Source organism: Cricetulus griseus, chromosome 2 (genome assembly GCF_003668045.3).
Source record: "Cricetulus griseus strain 17A/GY chromosome 2, alternate assembly CriGri-PICRH-1.0, whole genome shotgun sequence".
Classification (NCBI taxonomy): domain Eukaryota; kingdom Metazoa; phylum Chordata; class Mammalia; order Rodentia; family Cricetidae; genus Cricetulus; species Cricetulus griseus.
Window position 1 is genome coordinate 134,723,984 of NC_048595.1, and position 12,623 is coordinate 134,736,606.

The window sequence follows — 12,623 nt, forward strand, 5'->3', positions numbered from 1 at the left end:
ATATATATATATATATATATATATAGCACACGACAATATCATATATTATACAAATGGAATCACATATTTCATACATTGAATTATCTGAGTGTGTGTGTGTGCATAATTACTGTCTATATTCATTCTATTGAACAAGGGTACATTATCAATACTTATGAAACTTGATTTTGAATTATATTTAAGTCTGAAAAGGTGGTAACCAACAGCCATCTTATTGGATGCAAGGCCCATTCCATAGGAAGGAATTAATGCCTTGTACTGTAAATCAGTCAACTATCCATTGTTGATGAAGACATAGAACCTAGAAGAAAAGCTACTTCTGCCACTTTGTAAAACCATTATAATCTTCAACTGTATTCTAAATACTTATCTTGATGCCAGCACATAAGTGTAGCTCTCACTGCTCACTATATGTATATTATATACATAATGCAACCTGCTATGTCTGTATAATGTAATTCATACATATGTTTTCAGGAATGAATAAATGGAATTGGATCACCACTGTCTTCATTCCTGAGTTTCCTGTACTTCTTTGTATAGGGTTGAGGCCTTGTCTCCTTTCACTCATCCACATTAGTAGGTCTATTGGTGTTGTCCTCGTTTAGCTCAGGTTTAGGTAGTCATGTTGATGAGACTTTATGTGCATGGGTCTATTCTAGAAGATGCAATTGATGCAAACTCCCTGATATTCCATATCTTATATTCTTCCAGACCCTCTTTCACCTGAACCTTAGGTGTGGAAGCTGTATTGTGGATACTGATTAGTATGATTTTCTGTAATAATCTCTGTCGCTGGCAAAGAGACGTTTCCTCTATGAAGGCTGATGATTACACTTATCTATAGGCATAAGGGAAAATATTTAAAAAGCATTAACGGGTTCTGGTGGTTTAGTAAAGTGGTGATTGCAAGTTCTAGTCCAAGACTGATGACTTTACTAGCTACAGGGGATAAGTGAGGTTTCCAGGACCAGGTGAATATGTTTTCCCTCTTGTTGAGCAGGTCTTACATGGGATTATAGCACTATTAGTAACCACTAAAGTTTGCATGCCATTACCATACCCTTAGCATTATTATTGTTGTGATTCATAGTTCTACTGGACTATTATTTTCTTCCTTTGCAAGCATTCACTGTGCCTTCTGATACCATGAAAACCAGTCCTCAAGGAGAAGGCATTCAAGTCAGTTCCAGCTCAGGTGCTTCTGGGCCCTCTTTCTGGAGTGCATGATGTCTTTAATTATGGGGACTTACCTCCCACACCTGGAGGGCAACTAAGGGCAGTAGCAATAACCTGTAATGTTTTAGAAGTCTCTTGAACAACACTGACCAACAATTAAATAGAGGGCTTTTTGCTAAGGTGTTCTCAAAAATTGAAAAATTAAAAACAGTAATTGTGATAAAAAGAAAGGAACACTAATTTTTTAAAAAAGAAAACTATTTAAAATGGTTGCCATTCATTAGTATTCACCTTTGGAAAATTATCATGGTAATATATTTTACTTTACATGTTTTTTCTCCTCTACAAAATTCAATTATGTTAAAAATTCTGAATTAAGAAATAATGTTATCTGAGTTATATTGATAATTTCCTCTTCTTAAATTACCAACTCATTAAATAATGAATGTCTATTAATAATAACGGAGTAAAATATATACAGTTCAGCAAATATTTACTCAGATTATGCTAATATAACAGCATAATTTTTCACTGTATTCAGAATTTTAATTTGTGATTTAAATTTGTAAAACTTGACTATTTCTAGAAACCAAGCCAATTATACATTTAAATTGATAGAGCTGGAAACAGTCACACTGAGTGAAATAAAACAGACAAAAATGCAAATACTGACCATTTTCTCTCAATTGTAGATGTTAGTTTTAATCTTCAGATATGTACATTTCATTTGAATACCCACAGAAGTAACTTTACAGGCTACCAAAGAAAATAAATAAATAAATAAATAAATAGCTCAGTGCCAGTAATGGGTTACTCCTTTTGGTATTATTGGGTAGTGAGGTCCTATAGTCCCCCAAACCTTAAAAGACATTGCCACTCCTCTTATGTACCCTCCAGAACTTGATTGTGAGAATGCATTGTTAAACACACCACACAGTTGAGTTATAGGACATGTAGAAATCAAGCTGGTACTAATCTGGAAGCTTCATCTCTACTGGGACAGTTTTCAAAGTAGTAGAAGATGTTGTGTACTCTATTAGAGGACAAAGCTTATTTATCTATGACCCCTGTAAGCTATAAGAATGACAAAACTGAAAAGACATCTCTGCTGGTTCAATATTGGCACAAAGAACATGAGAGTAAGCACCATTTTTCTGAATTGATTTAAGTCCCATTCCACACAATGAAACCAAGACCTGCTGCAATTTTCAGTTGAAGAACCTATGTACAGATAGGCCATATGCTTTGGTGATAAGCTAGTACTATTATTTTGTTTAATAAGTATAGTATTAAGCCATCATCAATTACTTATCATTATAACCATAGATTATCACCTCTCTCAAACCTCACCAGTGAAACTTCAATTTTCAGTAGATGGTGATTAACACAGACAACCGGCCAAAATGTAGCCAAAAAGGCTCAGAGTTCTCAACACTAAATAGATCATATGTACGACACCTTTTCCTCCCAAGGCCCAGGTATCACACAGAAAAGGAGGCAGAAAGAATGTAAAAGCAAGAGGATATGAGAATAGTGTCTTCTGGATACAACGATGCAGCTACACACCAGTTATGATAACATGCCCAAGACCTGTACAAACCCAACCCAGACCAAATCGTTGAATGGGAAATATATAAAATATTAATTTCACCCTTGGATAAGAAGTTATTAGAAATTGATAGCTCCTGGGAGAGTCAGTTCTAAGAGTGTAGCCCCTGGTAGGTCAGCCATGCTCCCATGAATGATCACTTATCCACAAACAGTTGGGCAGTACAAAATGTTCTTGATGTTTAAAAAATATAAAGTGTTGTGTATATTGGAAAGGAGGGTGGATCTTGAAAGAGTTGAGAGAAAAGGGAAGATATGATCAAAATATTTGTAGCAAAGTTTAAAAGAATTATTAACAATAAAGACAAAATGATAGATAGCCATAGAGGAAGACACCCAGCACTGAACTCTGACACACACACACACACACACACACACACACACACACACACACACACACACACCCTTTAACAACACAAACAGAAGTAATGACAAACACATCTAACATAAGAATGAGGAAAGTAGCCAGGCAGTGGTGGCACACTTTAATCCCAGCTCTTGGGTGATAGAGGTAGGTGGATCTCTGTGAGCTCCAGGCCAGCCTGGTCTTCAGAGTGAGTGCCAGGATAGGCTCCAAAGCTACACAGAGAAACCCTGTCACGAAAAACCAAAAAAAAAAAAAAAAAAAAAAAAAAAAAAAAAAAAAAAAAAAAAAAAAAAAAAAAAAAAAAAAAAAAAAAAAAACCAAAAATCAAAACAAAAAGAAAAGGGATTGAATAAGTTACTTAATTGACCACTTGTAAAGGGTATAAATTTAACTATATAAATGAACAGACTTTTAGTTGTTCTTTTAGGCCAAACTCAGTAGCATGGTGTTTTAAGGAATTTAAGTAAACACAAAAAGTGGTGAAGTGGTTATGAGTTAAAATAGATTTTCCTGAAAGATATTGAAAGACCCCTGCCCCTTAGCCCTTTCTTTCTCAAGTTTGTCTCCTCTTCCTCCTGTCGGCGGCTTCCCTGATCCCCACCCCCGGCAGCCTTCCCCTGCCACCCGCTGCACGCTCGGCCCGAGAACGAGCACCAGGTGGGCCGGCCCGAGAACGAGCACCAGGTGGACCCGCACGAGGGCAAGCACCAAGTGAGCCGGCCTGGAGCCCTGCCCCTGAGCCCCCGCCCGATGAGAAACACTCCGTCCCAAGGTCTCCGCCCCCAAGGTCAGCCATCTGGACGCGGAGGGGGGGAACGCGGAGGGGGGGGATTGAGTCTGTTGTACCAGACACCAGACCTTGAGAATATGCTGATCTGGAATGGCTCTGTGTCTCATTTGAACCATCCAATAGAAATGATTCTGTATTTCGCCTCATTTGAAAGACTCTGTGTTTCACCTCATTTGAATAACTCTGTACTGCGCCTCATTTGAATAACCCTGTATAGCGCCTCATTTACATTGACCAATGGGAATAGCTCTGTACAATGCCTCATTAGAATTATCCAATAGAATCCCTGCTTCTAACTTGCGCCTTTTTCCCTATATAAGGACCCCTTTCCCTTGGCTCGGCGCACTTAGCCACACAGAAGCTAAGTCTCTCCGGGTACCCGCGTCTCTAATAAAACCTCTTGCGGTTTTGCATCCAAGTCTGTGGTCTCGCTGATTCCTGGGTGCAGGTCTCCTTCTACGAAAGTACCTCTTTGGGGGTCTTTGAGCCCTAGTCTTTCCTACCTTGAAAAATACCATATTTGGAAGTTGGCCTTTGCAGAGAAAACATCAAGATGAGATCATTAAGGGGAGCTAATCCAGTTAGACTAGTGTACTTCTAAGCAGAGAAGAGAATGTACATAGAGATACCGGAAGTACATTGTGTTTTGTAGCTCACTCTCAGACATGCCGGATGTGCAGCTTCTAAATTCTTGCTCCTTTAGCTTTCCCAGCTTTGATTGTTACAACTTTAGGGCACTGATACAGGAAACAAAAGTACCACCCAATAATTCCAGTTGGAAAGGTCAAAATAAACCATCATATAAAGCAGAATTCAAGGTTAAAATAACAAATGAAATATCATATTTCATAACATTTATAGTTCTCTTGTTTAGAGAACTTGCTGAAAGATACAAATGCAGGCACTTACGCCATGCACCACATGTCTTGGATATGGCTCCTGCCATTGTTAATGATAACTCTGTGATTTCAGGGATGTTTCTCCATGTTTCTGCCTTTCTACACCTGTAGAATGGAAGTGACGAGAATATTCACACAATACTAATGAATAATGAATGAACTTATATGTAAGACACTTGAGATAACAGCTATCCTATATACTAATGATGGAATTAGGTATTATTTTCATTTCAGTATTCAGAAACATTCAAAAATAAGGCATGCACATAGTACACAAACACATGTGTGGAAAAACACCCATACACATAAAATAAAAATAAGTAAATCATAAACATTTCATAGATTCACTCCCACCGTGGAAGACTTTACATATTTTTAGAATATTCAGGATTGGACGTATAAACCTTCTACCATGAAAGCAACTCTAAAGAGGATGTGTGTTCCAATCTACCATCTATTTACTACGAAACATGTCTCTGTGCACACAGGAGAAGACAATCTACCTGGTGGGAATCATTGTTTCAGAACTGAGAGAAATTCTTAATAAGATGTTGAAAGCAGTTTTATAGTTCTTATCCTCTTAATACAGTTAGAAATTAAAAAAGGAGAACAAAATTTACTGAATAATTTCAATATTGAGATAGTAACTTCAAAACAACCTTTAAATGTCTCTGTTTTCCTTAGGCCCCTCCTGGTAACACATGACAACTAAACAGTTGATTTTATAATGATGGTACCTCTCAGATAACGGCCATGGCTTACACTACCAAGTATTATCCTAAATCAGTGTGTCTAAGATCAGGAGGCAACATCTCCGGGGGTGGGGCTATTTGGAAGCAAGTATTTCAATAAGTGATAAGTATGCACTTTAAACTGTGCTACTCGGCCGTAGGGTTTGAGGTGAGGGATTATAAATGCTCTGTAGAGTTGAGTGTGAGACTCAGTGCTGACCTGCATATAGAGATGCCAGTGGCATTTCTGCTTGTAGACCACTTTATGAATGAGCCCTGGACAACAAGTATACAGTGCTTTTGATGTTTCTGTCTTTTTTTAAACATTAATATAAAAAATGGTGCAAACCTAGACACAAATTCATCTTTGTGTTTCCACAAGAGCCAAATTCAATAACATTTTTTACTCTTAATGTCAATTTAAAGACATGCTAGAGTGTTTACATGTTTCACCAGACATCAGTTTTCTCACATTCTGACTCAAGATGAAATTCACACTGTCCATTTGCAGAATAGACATCATAATATCAAATCTATGTTTGCTATTGTGATTGCATTAGCTCAAGCAACATCTCAGTGAACTCTGCAAACCAAACTCAGGTTTCTAGAAATCGTTTGTAGCTTGTCCTTGAACTATGTCATAGGTCACTTTCACATAAAAAATAGAGTAATCTGATAGTGTATTTTAATATTTCTGATGATGTCGAAGTACCTACTATATTGGTGTGAGAATCAAGGGGTCTGGCTTTTAGCAGTGACGCTAGTTTGAGTTTTCGGCCCTGTGTTTGATATCCTGTAGTTGTTCTTTCTACATTGACTCATTTCCACTTGGAGAGAGGCCCCTAAGACTTAGAAACTAAGCTCTACCACCCGAGTCTCTGGAAGCTCCTATAGTGTACAAGATTCATGCCTGCCTCTTTGCCACCCAGGGTTATACAAGCTATATCAGTTACTGGAGAGAGGGGAAAAGGAGAGAGAGAGAAAGAGAGAGTCCTTTAGCTGAGGCGCAAATCGTGCAGGGAGCTCCAGGTATGCTGCTTTCTTAAATCATCAGCCATGCTGATGTGGGCTTTTCAGTGGTGTGGCTGCTCCTGAGTCCTCGGAACGCCTGTGAATAACCTTGCCACCATGCCCCTGCAGCCCTGATAAAATCACTGAATCGCTAAAATAGACTTGGACAGAATTGCTCCTTTGGTTTGTCATCAGTGTCAGATCTGAGGTGAATGATTTTTGTTTTTTATTTGCTTATCTGCTTTTTTCACATTTCCATAAGAAAAGACAGTTGTTCATCAGTAAAACCGGGGTATTTGTTATCTATGTCTTAAAGGGTTGTGATATTGAGTAACTAAAATCTAGCAAGCTGCCCTGAGGCATGCTCTGGTGCCTGTCTTGAGGCACATTCCCCTCTCTTGCTTTTCCAGCTTCAATGGCTTCTTTGTTCCTTCACTGTGGAGGTTCCAATGTCTGCCTACCATTCCTTGCTCTGCCTGAATATGCTAAGAGTACCTGCTCTTGCCCTCACTTCCTTCATGTTTCTGCTCAAGTATTCCTGGGAACAGATAATCACAGGCCACTGTATAAACCACAGCTCTCCCAGTTTCCTCTAAGACTTTCTTTGTCATATGCTAATGGTGTAACACCTTATCTACTACTTTTTCTATACTAAAACATAATTTTGAAAAAGACAGAAAATTTTATTATTTTCTTTAGCAATCATATCCTAATGCAAATGTAGAGATTTTCCTCAATCAGTCTATATAAAATTTTCTAATATACACACTTAGCTAGAAACCTGGCATCTCCACTATTTACAGACTAGGTGAAATAGTGGAAGGACTTTTAATTATTTAGGAACTATTTATTCAGATGCATATCTCTCCTAGTAACCTAGGATAATTGCAAAGTTATGCTTAAAAAGTTCTATTATATCATTTTCCCAGTTTGAATCTTGGTTATCCTATTCCAAAAATATTTGAAGCATAGACCATTTACATGTTTCTCTGAAAAGAAAGGCTATGTAACTTTTTTAAAGTGACAGTGTTCCTCCATTAAAAGCAACATGTCCTATTTCCAGGCTTCATTCTATCACACACCAATAAAGCAGAGAATACAGTGTAATTTACCAGGATTAAATTCAGTTCTAGGTTATCTTTTTTATTGTCTGTCTACTGTAGTGCACTATTGAGGAATTTAACTATAGATAATTACCAGGTAGCTGAATGGTAGTGAATGCTGTAGGCATTTATCAATAATAGTTATTCCTACTTTTTAAAAAAAGAATCCTCAGTGTAAAGGGAAAAAGTAGAAATAAAACAAACTTAAGAAGAAAGTGTAGGAACCATATTAAATGGTACCCAACCTCTCAGGGTACTTAAGGTAATCAGGGGCCCCTCTAACTGAGGCTGAGTTTAAAGGGAAATAAAGCAGGTACTTACATTTAGAGCCTGATGAAGATGACCCACCAACAGTAGATCTGGATCCCCCTTTCATGGAAAACACGCCTTTCCCCCTGCGTGTGGTGGTGACAGCCACTCTGGGACGCTTCAGTGGAATGACAGCTCGAGGAGGCGGAGGCACACGTCCATGGTAATCAAACAGCCTTCACAAACATGAATGGTTGAGAGTTGGTAAAATGCCTAAACATTCTATGAAACACATGGAAGTATTCATAGAATAACTATAAAATTTTTGGCAAGTATACTTCTATCCTTGTTTATTATACAGACAAGATACTTATTAATTAGTTCAATTTTTTTCAGAAGGCAATGGGATGTTCTTTCTGCAAGTTAGACTTTGACCTGACTCTAAACTGTTATAATAAAGCAAAGGAGCTTTGCTCTGAAGGCAGAATGAAATTTGCCAAAATCAGGTCAACCTTTGTACTCTGCTATATTTCTTTGTTTGAGCAAACAAATTTACCTTAATGTTGAACAGACACTTTGGGAACTTATACATATATTGGGCACTTAAATTTACTTGAGAGTGGAATGATTACACATATCATAAACTAAGAAACCAAAAAAAAAAGAATCCTCAGTGTAAAGGGAAAAAGTAGAAATAAAACAAACTTAAGAAGAAAGTGTAGGAACCATATTAAATGGTACCCAACCTCTCAGGGTACTTAAGGTAATCAGGGGCCCCTCTAACTGAGGCCGAGTTTAAAGGAAACAGAGCTAGCACAAGGCTACAAACATGTTGAACAAAACACTATAGGGAACTGATAATTAGAACACTTGGTTATTCTGAGTGTTTTCCACGTATGCAAATTGAAAGAGATATTTGTTCAGTGAGCTAGCGAAACGTTTTCTAACCAAAAAGAAAATCAGTAAATGTCCTACTATGACTGAAAGAAAAGCTGATATTCATTACAGCAATGCATTTCCAATGAACAGCAAAAGAATAAAGGTATATAATGTTAACACACATATGGAAATATGTCATTCAGAGATTTGAATGATTCGTATTACTTCTTAAGCAAACACATATGCAGCAATTTTTATATGATAGCATATTTGAGAAGCATAACAACTTAGGGACAAAATGCTGGGTTATATTTACGCATTTATTTTTTAAAACAATTTTCTAACAAAAAAGATATATAATTATAGTTCCAAGAACACAAGAAAAGACATTATTGATTTATGTTGATGGTTGTTAGGTATTTGATTTTGACACTATTACATAAATTTTAGTTTGCAATTGATTTAAAACAGTCAATAATTAAATGAAGATGAAATCCAGAAAATAAGGCAATATGCAATTCAGAGAAGAGAAACTAGATCAGGAAGAAAATAGTGAAAAAAATTTCTAGAAGAAGTTATTTTATAGAAGTGCATGTTGTGTACATATATGTCTGAAAATGTTATAATCTCTTTTGGGAAACTAATATAGGGAACATGGTAAAATATAAACTGGTTTTCAATAATTTGTTCAAAAATATTTATAAAGATTACATAATAAGATAAAAGGACAATGCTTAAGTTTAAAAGGGACCTTTTAATGCAAAGATTATCTCCTACATGCCTAGAAGGGAAAAGATGTCAAATGTGGCAGAGGTCAAGGGAGGCCCCATCCCGCATGAACTGGCAAAGTACTAGAGGGCAGAGGACCTACTGGCAAAGAGCAGTAGATGTCAGCACACTTGGGTTTCCTTCAAAGCCCACAGCTGGATGAGGCAGAAAGGGTGGTGAATACAATCCGTAACAACAGAGAATTGAAAATCAGAAGGGTCAAGAAAATCTGCCCCTCATTTCCATCACAAAACAAGGTGTACATTAGTTATTTATAAGATGAATTCAAAGAGTTCCCTAAGTCAGTGCATCAAGGAACAATACCCAAGAAAATCAAGAGGAAGAAAATGTGCCATTTGGCTCTGTCTTCACGTGAGAAATTACCATTTAAGGTAAAAGGTTCCCCTCGTTTTTTCATGTGCTCTGAGGATGTTCCTTAAATAAACAAACCTGTTTACTGGGTAAAGAAAATCTGCATAGTGCAATGAGTCTGGGAATCCAGAAAGATAAGAACTCTGGTGGACATGCTGAGAAAATTAACCACCACATCATTGTTAACCTAATCACAATGCTCTTTAATCTTTAAAGCCACTTTCTAGGTCACTGAAACATTTGTCAGTATGTTGTCATACTCTACAGGCTGTGTTCCAGAACCTTTGTCTGGTGTTGGGTTTCCCAGGCCTCATCTCTCAATGCCCAGTGGCTTTCTCTATCAAAGAATCAGGTGGGATCTTTACTAGTGCCTTGTGCCACTCTGATGTGACTGTGGAAAGCATTAGAGCTTAACTGTTTTAATGTCGTAAGTAACATAAAAACAAGATGAAAGGAAGGTATGGGTACTTCAAATGTGAACAAAATTCTAATGTTTATACTATTTAATGGAATTGGAAGCTGTCTTAAATATCATTGGGCACCTTTGGGTTATCAGAAATGTAAGCAAGGAATCTGGGCATGGCTCTAATGCACAAACTGTAGCATGCTAAGTGGAAAAGGGTTAATTTTCTAGGCTTGGGAGAATGGCTAGAGTGTCTAAATGAAGAAGGAAGTAGCTGGGATACCAAGAAGACAGCTTAGTTTTTTCATCAGAATTCACTCTTCAGTAAATAAAATTAGTTTATCTTTATAAATAGCTTTGGGAGTAAGGACAACTCACTTGAAATTATAGGCTGTCTAAAAAATTACAGTCAAGCAAAATGGAATGAAAGCAACATTTCAAAGGTTGGCTGAAGTATTTAAATTGTTTTTATTGTCATCATATTATTTCACTAGTTCTTACAATTATATCTCTACTCTTTTCTAATGGGTATCTTAGTTCCCCTAATAGAGTTTACTCAGAAAAAAACTTCCGATACTTTTTAAATAGATAATGGATATTACAAAACCAAGAGTATATCTTCCCTTTTCCAAGGTTAATTTTGAAATGAATACTCAAAAACCTTCCCTCTATTTGTCAAGGAAATAAAAGTAGTAATAAGACTGATGTAGCCCTTAGAAGAATTTGAAGCTTCATTTTTCATTTCAGAAACATTTAAATTACATATTTTATTGTTACACTGTTGTTTGCTTTAAATAGAGATTCATATTATTACATCCTAGCAAAATTTAAAAGCTGATAAGCCTAATTTTAATACTTATTTATTTGATAAAATTGTCAGAGCTTGTCTCTTAGAAGAAGGATATTAATTTTCATTCCCTATCCTTAAAGCAGGTGTGCTTTGGATAAAATCAATTTAGTGCCATCTTAACATAAACACAGATAGTGAATATACTCACTTCATTACTTTGAGAATATATAGTACTAGTATATAGTATAGTAACAATAATTGTGTTTTGGGAAAATACATGAACAACGTCCTACATTTATACAACAAAACAAACTCTGTCATCTGAGTTTTCCCTTTAGCCATCTCTACCTTTTTTACATAACCAAAACAACAGTGCAAATATAGACATGCACAAAGAATATGTCAATCTGGTATATTAAAAAGATTTCTCAACCTTCCTAAATGATTTCCTTCATGTTTAATTTGTATGGTTTATTTATTTTTAGTAGAAGCTCTACCAAATCAATGGCAATTTGCTGGACCTCTTCTTCTTCCTTTTTGCCTTTATGCTTATATTTTTGCCAATAAAGAGTAAGATTTTGAAATCACAGAAAAAAATTGAAGATTGAATGTTTTACATGTGTATATATTATATTACCAAGTAGCAAAATTTTTTCAGTAATAATTTCAAGGAATTTTTAATAAATATCCATTTGGTCCTAAATTACCCTTTAAAAATACTTCTTTTCTTTACTCAAGAATCAAGCTTACTGTTGTTATGTAGTTACTGCTAACAGCATCTTTAGTATGGAATATGAGCTGCTGAGAGTCAGGCTTCTACAATATATACATGACAAACAACCAGAGGACTGACTAGATTTCATCCCTAAACTCTACTTTCAACATGTTTGACTCTTGCCAAATTAGAGCCCATTAAACAAGCTAAAGTTCCCACTTTATTTATAAGGTCTACATATAAATTCAGAACAAATTATTCTTAAAAGCCATCAGGATATTGATGATTTTATTGCTTTTTAAAAATTACTAAACTTTTCTAAAATTTTCAGTTCAGTTTGCTTCTGATTCATATGCAAATATTTCTTGGCCCCATTTCAAAGGCAATTGACTGCAAATTAGAATGATAGTTTCTGCAAGTTTTTTTTTTCTTTAGTGTCATCAGCATTGCTATCTGCTATCTGCTTTATTTCATATGCAACTTTAGATAATTAAATGTATGTCCAACTGGTCATTTGTGGTAAAAAGAAAAATCACTAAAATGGTTTAATTCTACTTTAGGCTTTGTAAGTTTGGAGTGTTATGCCATTTTGTTCATGAAAGAAAACAGAAGAGGCAATTATCTCAAATCAATCTGTTGATACATGTGCATCTAGATATTAAATTCACATCTTCTCACTGCAAACCATATGCTTCACAACTAGTACAATATTATCCCTACACTTGTAAATTAGGATACTATCTATCACTTGATAATATA

General features: G+C 36.0%; 1 protein-coding gene across 1 annotated transcript in view; it reads right to left on the minus strand.

Moving 5' to 3' along the window:
* Nucleotides 1-12,623, minus strand: part of Ralyl (RALY RNA binding protein like) — a 322,662-nt gene that overhangs the window by 26,152 nt on the left and 283,887 nt on the right. Inside the window, exon 5 of the mRNA XM_035438706.1 lies at nt 8,010-8,173. Within this exon, the coding sequence (XP_035294597.1) occupies nt 8,010-8,173 (164 nt within the window). The remainder of the gene's footprint in view (nt 1-8,009; nt 8,174-12,623) is intronic.